The sequence below is a fragment of the Notamacropus eugenii genome, chromosome 1 (genome assembly GCF_028372415.1).
Source record: "Notamacropus eugenii isolate mMacEug1 chromosome 1, mMacEug1.pri_v2, whole genome shotgun sequence".
NCBI lineage: Eukaryota > Metazoa > Chordata > Mammalia > Diprotodontia > Macropodidae > Notamacropus > Notamacropus eugenii.
Genome location: NC_092872.1, coordinates 528,311,058 through 528,323,607, shown reverse-complemented (window position 1 = coordinate 528,323,607; position 12,550 = coordinate 528,311,058). Strand labels below are relative to the sequence as shown.

General features: G+C 46.9%; 1 protein-coding gene across 1 annotated transcript; it reads right to left on the bottom strand.

Moving 5' to 3' along the window:
• Positions 1 to 79: 79 nt before the first annotated feature.
• On the bottom strand, positions 80 to 11,451 carry TMEM214 (transmembrane protein 214). Its single transcript, XM_072633971.1, has 17 exons — positions 11,188 to 11,451; positions 10,415 to 10,611; positions 7,172 to 7,322; positions 6,763 to 6,897; positions 6,405 to 6,487; positions 5,948 to 6,053; positions 5,131 to 5,212; positions 4,726 to 4,827; positions 4,351 to 4,492; positions 3,734 to 3,825; positions 3,267 to 3,315; positions 2,933 to 3,046; positions 2,497 to 2,614; positions 2,036 to 2,132; positions 1,694 to 1,862; positions 1,437 to 1,582; positions 80 to 1,291 (listed from the first exon to the last, which is right to left on the bottom strand). The coding sequence occupies exons 1-17, from the start codon at positions 11,327 to 11,329 to the stop codon at positions 1,165 to 1,167; spliced, it is 2,052 nt and encodes a 683-aa protein (XP_072490072.1). The 5' UTR covers positions 11,330 to 11,451; the 3' UTR covers positions 80 to 1,164.
• Between the last annotated feature and the right edge of the window lie 1,099 nt (positions 11,452 to 12,550).

Sequence of the window (12,550 nt, the reverse complement as noted above, 5' to 3'; positions counted from 1 at the left end):
CTAGAGCAGGTTGAAAGACTAAAAAAAGGGAATGGCTGACTGCTTAGGATAAATAATATGCAGAAATTAAGGGCTGCAGTACATTGAAATCTGTTTATTCCAACCAACCCAGAGTTCTTGGGGTTATCAAAACATAATGGGGAAATGGGAGGTCAAATGTGTTTTTCCATTCTACTCAGTAAGTATGCATAGAACCCAGAAATCATATCTTGAACCCTCTGTTCCATTGGGATGTTTGAGAAAGAAGTCCCTAGGCCTAAGGTGGGCAGCAGACACATGATCACTGGAACTCTTGCAGAGCCCTAGGCCTGAGGGGCGAATGGGGACAAGAGGAGAAAGGAGCAGTAGAGCCATAGGAAAGACCCATATCCCTGCTAACCTGCCTTAGCCTTTCTCCTGCCCTCCTGTACTGGGGTAGGGATGGAGGTAGTGGGGGTAATACAACTGAGATGGAGGGGCCTGACAGAGCATAAGGTGAGCTTTTGGATTGGAGAGGAGTCTGTTTCCAGTGTTACCCTTGGGTCAATGGATAGAACCTGGTGACCTTGTTGGGAGTGCTAAGATGTGTGTGTGCTTTCTAATGCCCCTGTGGCTCTTGCTCTCATGTCAGCAGCCTGTTATTATGGCTGAAGTTGTGACTGAGAATAGGTAGTGAGGTCTACTGGTCTCATCTTGCCCTTTCCTCCTGCCACCCAGATTTCCAGGTGTCATTTCCTTGAGACCCAGGAGATTAGGAACAATGGGACTGTGTTGGAGAAGCCAATGAAGAGACTCTTACTCTGAGTTTAAGTCTCTTTGTGGCTGTACCTTAAGGACACAGGGTGGTAGAGATTCCCAGAGAAGCAAAATTCCCAGATGAATGCATGGAGAGACACAGAGCTGTGTGATACAGGGTCAGAGAAAGAGTTCTATGGGGCACATATATGCAGTTGAGGGCCTGCTGGAAGTGACATACTTCAGGCTTATGCCTCTTCAAACGGTGTGCTAGGGCAGAGGCAGATCACTTTGAGGAGATGGGATAAGGCCAAAACAAGGGGCACCAAGTTAACAACAGCAAAAAAGAAGACATTCATGCAGACACATACTCCCATGCATATTCCCCTGCCCCTCAACAGTCTTTGCTGGCCTGTTGGAAATGGAAACAAGTGACTGCTCAGGCAGGGCCTACTGCTGGGATATCATGGTTAATGCCCAGTCCACAAGGGCAATGGTGGTGTCTTGTAGGCAGAGCCAAATCCAGTGGGCAAACTTACTCAGTTGTATCTTTATACAGTCCCAGGTGACATCACCTCTGTAAGAAGAACGTATGGGGGAGGGTCAAGTGAAAGGACTATGAAAAGTAAACCAAAGTATATACAGACAATAACATGCACTGCTAGGACAGAAATACACGGAAGGAATGATTGGGACAGAAGCCTGAAGTTGAGGGGTCTCACCTGCAGGCCTCTTGACAATACTCCTGGACTTGGAACAATGCAGTAAGTAACATATACCACAGAGGCAACAGAAAGTCCTGGTAAAAGAGCAGTAGCAACTCCTTTAGCTGTAGGAGCAGATGTAACAATGAGTCTGTGAACTGGGTCTGCAGGTGGATCAGAAAGAGGAGGAAATTAGTTCAAGGCTCTCACGCTATTCTAAAGGATAATAGTTTACTTGCCTAAGGGATTCCATTCATCTCAGTTCTCTAGCTTACCCCCTGGAAGATGTCAGGTAGGTTCTCATAGGCCCAAGAAAGACAGGACACACAATAGGTGGAGACAAAGGTGACTGTTGTGTTGGTCTGGGTCCAGGCTAGCTGAAGGCTGGGTTCGAGCACTGCCATCAGATGGGATCCAAAGACAGGCAACGTTTCCTCTAGCCAGCTGAGGAGGAGGAGGAGAAACAGTATGAATTTCCCTTGGCTATTTCTAGCATTTTATGGTAGTGCCTTTGGGTTAGCAGGATAGGAAAAGAAAGGCAGTCTCCCTCTACCTCATGGCTGTATATATCATACTACATGAAAACCCAATCCTACCTTAATTTGTATGTGACTCACCTATAGCCTTGAAGACCATAGTAGTAGAGCTTGGCACAGGCCTCCTCACCAGCAGGCAGGAAGCCAGATGACTGTAATACACGGGCTGAAAGGGAAGCTAGGAAGGGAAGCAAGGGTTAGTGACCGACTTGGCCAGGGGGTGATGAGAACAGTGAAAGAATAGACAGATACTTTAATGCTTGGGGATAATGAATGGAAAAAGAGAGCCAAGCTTCAGCTTGTTTAGGGGAGTGTGTCCAAAAGACTATCCTGTCTATGGGGTTAGGCTGGAAGGAAGACAGCTGTAGACAGGTAAAGGAGCATAGCTTCCATCTGGTGGTTGCTTAGAATTTCTATGAAAGAGTCCAAGATTTATTTGATCAAAGGTCTAAGGCTAGGTAGGAAAAATCAGCTGTTTCCCTTGTCTCTTTTCCCTCTCCTTCCTTTGCCAGCCCCACCCTTTGGTATCCACAGCTTCTTACTCTGGAAGGAGCTATGTGACCGGAAGTCATAGAACAGGAAGCCAGCTGCAAACACCAGGAACACAAGCAGCAGCTTAGTCCATGGTAGTTGACGGCCATGTGCTTGCTGCAATATACCCTTAGGAAAAGTAAGAACAGATTATACTAGTCAAGAGGTGGATGGTTCTCTCAATCTGAGAACAAGCTTCTACCCACACCCTTTTGGAAGGGGCAGGACTATTGTTTAAATTGAGTGATAAGAAAGTATAACAAGGCTTAGCGATTCCCAGGGAAGGGTGGCACACACACAGATTGGGAATCTATATCTGGGTCAGGAACTGGACTAAAATGGGAGAATGGGAGAGTATCTGGGTTGGAAGTATATGGATATCAGAGTAAGGGGAATAGGATCCTGTGAATGGGTTGGGGATGTATCAGTATGTCTGTACCAGGATACCTTACAGATGGTACTGCAGGCTGTGACGTCCTGAGTGTTACTTCCCCCTTTCTTCAGGAGCTCCTCATTTGTGATTTTGAAGGACTGAATTATTTCTTGCAAAGACTTTCTCATCTAATGGGAAGCAAAAGGCCAGGGGCTGGGAACAGATGGTGTTACCCTCTTTTTAGGTTTCCCCTGTTTAGATTTCCCCACCTGCTAATAGCCCTCCTAGCTCAGCAGCACTCTTACAGGGAAGCCAGTTGCTCAGCGAAGGCGCCATCTTAGAACCAGAACTTCTCCTGAGCTGCCTATCCCCCAAGGTGCGCTGGCTCCCTCCAGCTCAGTGCCTCACCTTCTTGGGAGTTTGGTCCCAAGTCTCCAGGATATGTCCCAGCAGTAAGCTGTGGAAAAAGCAGTCACCCTTCAGTCTGTTTTTTGTAGACCCCAAAATCCCACCCAACCACAGAGACCACACAGCTTCTCAAATTTTCTTGTCATTTTCAAATGTGGCCCTTTACCTTAAAAGTTCTAGGTCCAACGTATCTTCCTGAAGTCCACAAGGGAAGCTCTGAGACCCATCTTAACTACCCAAAGACAGAGGACCAGAAGTGGATTGTGTTTAAGATCCCCTAGCTCCATAGCTCTCTGACTGAAAAGGAGCTGTCGGGAGCCCTAATGGCTAGGGATACACCTGTGTTCCCCTTGTTCTCCTAGATGGTGGACAGGTCTAAATCAAGGTCTAGGTAGCAGGGACCCAGACTCTTCCTGAGTCAGAGGCATCTGGGGCTATGTGGGTTGGCTTTGCTATTTCTACCCTACCTGGATTGTGACAGGTGCTTGGTGTACAGCTGTCTCCAAACATTGAAGCTGAGGGCATCCAAGGCCAGACACTCAGTCAAGCTTCTCAGGAGCTGTGTGGAGGAAGAGAACAATTGTTGGAAGCACAGGGCTTGCCTCATGTTAGTCTCACAAGCCAATATTCCTGGACAGTGGTGTCCAGGGCAGGGGGAATACCTCTACAATGTGAGGCCAGACCTTGTAATGGATGCTACAGATCATAGCCAACAAAGTTATCCTCCTGGAGATGGGCTCTTAGGATTATCTTTAGATACCAGGAAGCCTCAAAGAGCTACAATGATGAAGCTATAGTTCTAGTCAGAACCCAAGCTTAAGTACAACCAGTCACTGAAGAATAAGAATAAGGGAGAGGGAGGTCAGGAATCACATCTACCATGGCAGATGGGCAGGGAGGTGGGGGCTCTGTTACAACCACAGGCAAAAGGGAGAGTGCCAATGAACAAGCTATCAAAGGGATGCTGGGACTCCTTAAAAACAGATTTTTTGGCATGAGATAGGAAGCATTCATCTCCACAATTCTCAGTTACCTGCCTCAAGGGAAGGGGAAAGATGTCTTGGCCTTCTTATTTCTTTCTTACCTCTTTCTTCATTTCAGGGGGACAGCTTGGGGTGGCTCTGGACAAGAAGGAGGGGAAGTAGGTATGCAGAGTAGTTTCCGGCTTTGCACCAAATGCCAGCACTTTCAGTCTGGGGTAGAGCTGACAAAGCTGTTCCTGTAGGCTGTGGATACAGAAAGGTGGAGCCATACACAAGGTATACCTCCTGTGTTCCTCAAAGCTAATCTTTTTGGTTAACATGACTCCCAAGGGCTCACTCTTAGCATCTGCTAAGACACTGACTGAGAGTATAAGGGTTGGGGGCTGAGGGTGAGGCGTCTCTCAATCCTGTGACTCTCTGGTTCTCTCTCACTGCCCTGCTCACTTGCTATTGTCGTACACATATAACTGCCATACCTGGGTGCCAGTGAGTTGTTGGGCATGTAGGCAAAGTCCAGAAGTGGGAAGAAGTCCTTAGGGCCGATCATGCCAAAGCCTTTGGTGAGGTTGGGATGCATCCTAGAAATGGTGGGGAGAACATGTATGCTGCAAACTTCCACCCCAGGTGTGACTCCCTGAAGACTTAAGTGCACGGTCCATGACAAAGGATGTTAATATCCCCCTCTCTCCTGCTCCCACCCCACATTGGTCCTTTCCTTCCTCATCCCTCCATTGCAAGGATCGAGGTGAATGGGCTGTTCTGATTTTCCCCATGCCTCTGATGGGACTAGAACCTTAACATCATGTTCTGCTGACTCAGTCACTCTATGAACATTCCCAAACCTTCCTTAGCTCCCTCCCTGAACCCCTGCAATCACTCACAGAAGTAGTCGGTCCAAATAAGCAATGGAGAAGGGAGATAGAGACTTGATTCCCAGCACAGGCAACATGATCCCCAGCCACACTAGAGAGAGTGAGGGGTGAATGCAATGTGGTATGGTAATGACAGCCAACCTTTTTAAAGCACTTTTAACATTTGCAAAGCGCTTTACAGGTTATCTCATTTGATCCTCACAACAACCCTGTGAGGTAGGTGCTAATATCTTCACATTCTACAGATCAGAAAACTGAAGCTGAGAGAGGTTCAGTGACTTGCCGGTACAGCCAGTTTGAGGCAAGATTTCCACTCAGGGTTTCCTGGTTCTAAGTCTAGTACACTACTGATTATGCCACCTAGCGAAAGAACAATTGCTGGACAATTAGGGATCCAATCTCCTTCATTCTAGTTCTGTTATTAACTAGTAGAGATACTTTGATTAAGTCACCTAGTCTTTATGGGGAAGTTTCCCCACTTGTAAAAGAAAGGGATTCAATGAGATAATTTCTACAAGCTTTTCCAATATGGACATGTATGATTCTATGGACCTGTAATGAACATTTTCACCAATGACTTGGACAAAGGCATGTTTATCAGATTTGCAAATGACACAAACCCAGGTGAAATAGCTAAGACAGCCCTGAGACAAATGACTTTTTGAGGCTCCTTCCAATTCACTTTTGGTGAATGGATCAGTTCTTTATGTAAATACTTATTTCTATTAAGGGTTCCAGATAACGTTGTTTTGGGTTCAGGGATATACCTGGAAGGCACATGGCACCATACCGTAGAGGGGAGATCAGATGCACTCAGTCTTGTTACCTTTAAGTCCCTCTGTTAGGTTGACAAAGCCTGCCTGCCCCAGTGCCCACATGATGGTCAGACACTTTGCTGGTCGATTCTGATGGGATCTCAGTAGTTCGAGGTACTGGGGAGACCAGTAGAGGAGGCAGGTTATCAGTGGGGGGAAGGGAATAATGATAATTAAGTGTTTAAGTCAAAGGTGAAGTATAAAGAGTGCCTGACAGGTGAGAAAAGTGCAGAGTAGAAATAAACTGACATAGAACAAGATAAACAAGGGCAGGAAATTGGAAACCAAAACTAAACCTTTCAGGGTCTTTCAAATAGCTTCCAAATAGTATTAGCTCAGTTTAAAATTATGGTAGCTGCTTTCTGTTACCATCCCCCACATTGTCCCGAAGACATGAAAATGGCATGGTTCCCCTACCCCATCCCCTTTTCAAACCAGTCACTCTATGTCCCACCACCTCTAGCTCACCTTGCCTAAGTTCATGGTGGCAATCTTGGGCTTGTCTTGCAGAACTGCTTGGATACAGATGCGGTAGCCATGGAGTGACTCACCTATAAAAGTATGTAGCCCCACACCAATGAAGAGATTTCCCCAGTGAATCTTTTTATTTTGCTGCTGATCCTAAAGTCTGCCCTATCATTTCTTGACACATTTCACCCACCTATCCACTTCTGTCCAAAATAATTTCCTAAATTTACAAATTTCTTTGCCCAGAAAAGAACCCTCCCTTGAAGTTTCCAGGCATTCCTAGAGTGAAGGAAAAAGTGTGTATGCCCATATCCTTCCAGGACAAAACATGGTAACCAATATTTCTGGTCCTTCTTACCTGGAGTCTTATCCAGTTCCTGCAGCATGGTGTAAAGACAATGGTCAAAGAAAAGTTCCAGGACACCAACTGCTTTCCCCAACAGTCCTCGAATGATTCCACGAAGTTCTCTGCCCACCAGGCAGTAGGGGTAATCTGGAACCAATCAGAACCTATGTCTAGGCCTAGGGGCTCATGGTAGTTCTAGGACTCTTATTTCCCTCCCTATATATTCATTCATATAGATAAGGCCTTCCTGAGCCAAATACACCATAAACTCTCATAGTTATGGTAGAAAATAGCTTGGAAGCCTCACAGGACCAGTAATCAGGGGTTAGGTACACATTTTGGCTCTGCTATAAGTCAATTAGCCTTGATACTGCTTTTTTAGAATTTTCTAGGTTAAGTATGCTTAAGATGATAGACTAACCATGGGTGTGCTGGCTTAATGTAGGTTCACTCTGAGGTGCTTGCAGCTTGTAGTTGAGATATCCAGCCAGGTCCTTCACCCATACAGAGGGGTTCCCAGGGAACATACTCTGGCTCTTCTCCATTTCCTTTTGCAGTGCTACCACATCTAGCTGCCAGAGACAGAAGAACCTCAGGGTTAGTCAGGCATGAAAAGATGAACAGGAAAAGATAGCCTGAGACTAGGTCCACAGAGAACAAGGATCTGGTCATTATTAAGAATATGAATTATGAGGCATGCTATCTCTTTGCTAATTTATAACTTTAGGAGGTATGAAAAAGGATAGCTTTGAATGAATCATTCAAGAAGCATTTATTAGAAAACCTACAAATGCCAGGTACTGTCCCTAGGAGATGGGGACATAATATAAAAGAATGAAATAACTCCTATTGGCAAAAAACTTTCATTCTAAAGGGGGATGGATGGGGGTAGAAAAGTGCATAAAGTATATTTGGGATAAGTTTAAGGAGAATAAATACAGATAGATACAAAGTAGTTAATACAAAATAGTTAAATACAAGGTAGCATGGGAAGGAGTATGCTAGCAATTGAAGGACTTGTAAAAGTCTTTATGCAGAAGGCACTTGATCTGAGTTTTGAAGAAAGGAATTCTATGAGAAAGAAATGAGTATGGAGTGCATTCTAGACATGAAGAACAGTTAAAGCAAATGCATGGGGATAAGGGAAGGTGAGGCAGAGAGAAAGCTAGTTTGGTGGACATTAGAAGGCAGGAAGGCGAGTATTATACGCAAGGCCAGAAAGATAGGCTGGAACCAGGTTGTGAAGAACTTTAAAAGCCAAAGACAGATTTATATTTGGTTCCAGAGGCAATAGGATGCTACTGTAATTTGAGCTGGGGACTGACATGTTCAGATCTGTGCTTAAGGAAACTCACTTCAACAGCAGGGTGAAGGATGAACGGGTTTGGAAAGAGACTTGAAGCAGGGAGACTAAGGAGGCTACAAAAATGTGCATACCCTTTGACCCAGCAACATCGTTTCTAGGACTGTATCCCCAAGAGATCGTAAAAATGGGACATGTACAAAAATATTTATAGCAACTCTCTTTGTGGTGGCCAAAAACTGGAAATCAAGGGGATGCCCATCAATTGGTAAATGGCTGAATAAGTTATGGTATATGAATGAAATGGAGTACTATTGCGCCATAAGAAATGATGAACAAGAAGACTTCAGGGAGGCCTGGAAGGACTTAAATGATCTGATGCTGAGCGAAAGGAGCAGAAGCAGGAGAACTTTGTGCACAGCAACGACCACAGTGTTCAAGAGTTTTTTCTGGTAGACTTGGATATTCATAGCAATGCAAGGACATTAAAAAAAAATTCGCAATGGTCTTCTAAGGCAAAATGCCTACCACATTCAGAGAAAGAACTATGGAATTCAATCGCAGAATGTAAGCAGATCATTTCTTTTGTGTGTGTGTATGTATTATGTTTTGGTTTGTTATATGACTTCTCTCATTTATTTTAGTTCTTTTACACAGCACGAGTATATGAAAATGTATTCAATAGGAACATATCTGTAGATCCTATATAGAATTGTATGCTGTCTTGGGGAGGGAGGGGGGTGATGGGGGGTAAGTAGGGGGAAAAAAATCTAAGTTTTGTGGTAGTGATTGTAGAGCATTAAAAATAAATAAAATGAATATATTAAAAAAACCAAAAAAAATAAAATGGGCAAGAAGTGATGAAGGAATGAACTATAGTGGGAACTGTGTAAGTAAAGAGAAGGGGTTGAATATGAGAGATACTGTAGAGGTAGAAATATCAAAATCTGGTAACTGACTGAAATATATGGAGTGAGGTAGAATGAGGAACTGAGGTTAATACCAAGATCAGAAACCTGGGAGACTAGAAAAATACTGATGCCTTCAACAGAAATAGGAAGTTTGCAAGAGGAGTGAGGGCGGTTTTTTTTTTTTTTGGTGGGAAGGAAAGGAAGGTTCTGTTTTAGATCTGTAGTATGAAATGTCCAAGAGTCAATTAGTAATGTAGGAGTCAAGTTCGAAGGAAAGAAAGGAGATGAATATATAGATCTGAATCAACTGCATACAGATAATAATTAAATCCATGGAAACTGAAGAGTTCACTGGGATAGAGAGTACTCAGAAGAGGGCCCATGAGGGCCTTGGAGTATACCACAGTTAAGAGGTATGATACAGATGATGAATTTGCAGAGGAGATTGAGGAGTAGTTAGACAGGTAGAAGGAGAACCAGGAGACTGTAGTGTTACAGACAGCCAGAAAGGAAAGAATATCAAGATGGAGAGGGTGGGGTGGTCAATGGTGCCAAAAGTAGAAGATCCAGAAGGATGAGGACTGAGAAGAGACTATAACATTTGGCAACTGAGAGATCACTGATAACTTCAAAGAGCAGTTTCAGTTGAGTGATTAGGCTGAAGCCATATTACAAAGGGTGGAGGTCTGAGAGAAGTGGAGACATTTCTTCCCAGGAGTTTAGCTAAGAACGGGTGGAGATATATAGTTCAATAAATAAGATGGTAGGATTTAGTGAAATTTTTTAAGGACAAAGGAAACAGGGATGTTCAAAAGTAGTGGAGAAGAAAATAGCAGAGAAAGAGAAAATAGACAGGGGAGGGATGGCTGAATTTGCAGTATTTTTAAAAAGAGGGGTACAGGTTCAAAGACCCTCACTGTCAGAAACTGGTAGAATCATACTAACTTAAGGGACCCTTAGAAAAGTGATTCCTAGGAAAACCACTTCTTTTAATTTTTTCACTCAAGGAGGCCACTCTTATCACTCACATCCTTCATAGGTCTAAATGGCAGGAGCTTGTTTCATGTGCTCACTTTAATGGCATGATGATCACTATGACCATGAAACTTAATAATTTTCAGAAAATCAGGTTCTCTAATCCCAGTTTCTCACTCCCTTCTTTACTTGGTTTCTGGGCTCTTGTGGCTTTTTCTTCCTTCTTCCACTAAGCTATTAAGACTCTTCACACCATTAGTGTGGTCCTGGCTGGCGTTATACCTCTGTCTCTGATAGTGCCTGAGTGCTATGAGGCACATGAGTCTATTCTGAGTTCGGTCTCGTCTTATCTTTCATTTTCCCCAGTCACATACCTCCCTCCCTCCCCCGAGGCCCCATGTGTTTCATGTTCCCTCTGAATGTGACCCGTCCCCTCCTTCCACAAGCCAGGCCCCCCAAGGCCCGTCACACTCACAGCCTTCATCGCTTCCTCCAGGCTGCGAAAGCGGCCCTGCCTGGTGCCCTGGTCGGGGGGAGCGGCGGCCTTTTTGGGTTTTTTGGTTGTTTTCTTGTGCTCGGCGGGAGCAGGTGGGGGCACTTGCTCCTTGTTGTGCTTTTTCTTCATCTTCTGGAAGCCCAGCTCAAAAAGGGAGCCCGAGGGCTGGATGGCAGCTGCGGGTCGAGGTTTGGGGAGGGGGCGGTGGAGACAGAGAAGGAGAGAGGCGCAAGTGGGTACAGAAGCCCAGAGCAACCTCCCAGGCTGGGGCCGGGGGCGGCCGTGCTCCCCAAAGTCCCGGCTAGCAGACGCAACCTGCGGGTCCCTGGGCCCCGCCGGGGAGTGGGGGAGGGGCAGCTGTCGGGCCGCAGCCGCGGTGGGGGCGGGGAGGCAGGAATACTACAACGTATGGGTATGTACGTGTGTTTGTGCCTGGGTCGGGGCGGGGGGCATCTCCTGCTCTCGATGCCCGCCTGCTCCCTCTTCCAATGCAGCCCTAAAAGCATTGTAATTCGCGCCTCCCATGCGCCGGGCACAGCGCTGGGCGCTGGAGTAGTAAGGATAAACGGGAAACTGTTCCTGCTCTCGAGAAGTTGACATTACACCCCGGAGCGTCCTACGGCCCCTTCTGGGGGCTCTGTCTGCATCCACCCCGGCGGGGGACCCCGGCTCCCCGCGGCCGGGCAGCGGAGGGCTCGGTTCGGCGCCCCGAACGCCGCGGCCAGGCCCGAGGGCCCGGGATGGGTACTCACGGACCAGCTCGATGCTCCGGGGCCGGTTGGCTTCACCGAGTGCTCGGCGGCTCCCGCCGCCTCCTCCGCCGCCGCCGCCCCCAGGCCGCCGGTTCTTCCTCACCACCTCCCAGCGACCTCCTCCCGCTGCCGTGGTCGCCATAGTATAGCCTCTCCGTCCGCCACTCCCAGGACAGACCGACAGACCGACTGACAAGCAAGCACTTCCCCCCCCACCCCCCCCCGGCCCGGGCCCCCAACTCTACGTGCGCGCCTGCGCAAAGCGCGCGCTGCCACGTCGTCCCCAAGAGATTACCGCCCGCGCTGCATTCTGGGGCTTGTAGTCTGGGGGTCTGCCCCAGTAGGGGTGTGGCATTGGACTGAAAAAGAGGGGAGCCGTGACCTACGACTGGAGGGACGACTGTCAGACTTGGGGACTAAACCTCATCGTGTCTCTAGGTCAGGAAGATGTCCCCCCCAATCCGATGATCCATCCCTCCCCCAGTCAGCGGGAGCTGAGTGGGGAGCTGCACTTCATTTATGTTTGTGTAAAGCTTTGTAAAAGCCTGCGTGCCGCGGGCATCCTTTCTCTCGACGCTTCCCTAAGCTTGGGGAAGTGACCTGGTCAGACCTGTGTCCCCGCCTTCCCAGAGGGGCTGAGAGAGCTCACCTGACCACTCAAAGGCATCCCCCTCCACCTCTGGGGGTGTGGGACAAGTGGGATGCTGCGAGAGCAGGGGCTATGGTTTGGGGCTGGAAGGGACAGTAGAGGTCACCTACAGTAAATGCTGGAAGGAACCCTGATAGAGAGCTGAAGGTCCTTCACACTTCTACAAACTGCACCACATGGCCTCCTGAAGACACCTGAGCGGTCATCTGGTTCAACCTCCTCATTTTACAGATAAGGACACTGAGCTCCAGGGAAGTTAACTGTCTTACCTCAGGTCACCCTGGTATGTGGCAACGTAGAGATTTCAAAGACTGATCTCAACTCCCAGATCCAGCCTTTTTTCCATTGCGCTAAGCTGTTCTCCATCCAATCCTTTTCTTTTACGGATAAGAAAAGAGGTCTAGAGGAAGAAAATGACCTTCTGAAAGTCACATGAGCAGCTACTAAGTAGCAAAGTCAGGACTTGAATCTAGACCTTACAAATTACATGCTTTTTGATACTACCCCAAACTGCCCAATTTTAGCCTTTTCTTTGATAGCCTAAACTTCCTTCTCCCGTACAGCTACTTTGTCAGACACCATGCCTTCCTAATATGATCCTCCCTCCTTGTGTCTAGAAGCAGTTGTTATAGAATTTCATGGACATTCCAAGAACAAGCGGGCTCTGCCCCCAGACCTGCTAAGAAGGTGGGTAGGTAATACAGGCACCAAGCT

Bases quoted from the DNA above. Each gene is read 5' to 3' on its own strand.
- TMEM214 (XM_072633971.1), bottom strand. From the start codon at position 11,329: ATGGCGACCACGGCAGCGGGAGGAGGTCGCTGGGAGGTGGTGAGGAAG. The intron at 3,316-3,733 runs GTAGGGTAGAAA...CTTTTTCCACAG, and splicing joins AAGCACCTGTCACAATCCAG to CTTACTGCTGGGACATATCC. The intron at 1,292-1,436 runs GTGAGACCCCTC...TTCTTCTTACAG, and splicing joins TATTGTCAAGAGGCCTGCAG to AGGTGATGTCACCTGGGACT.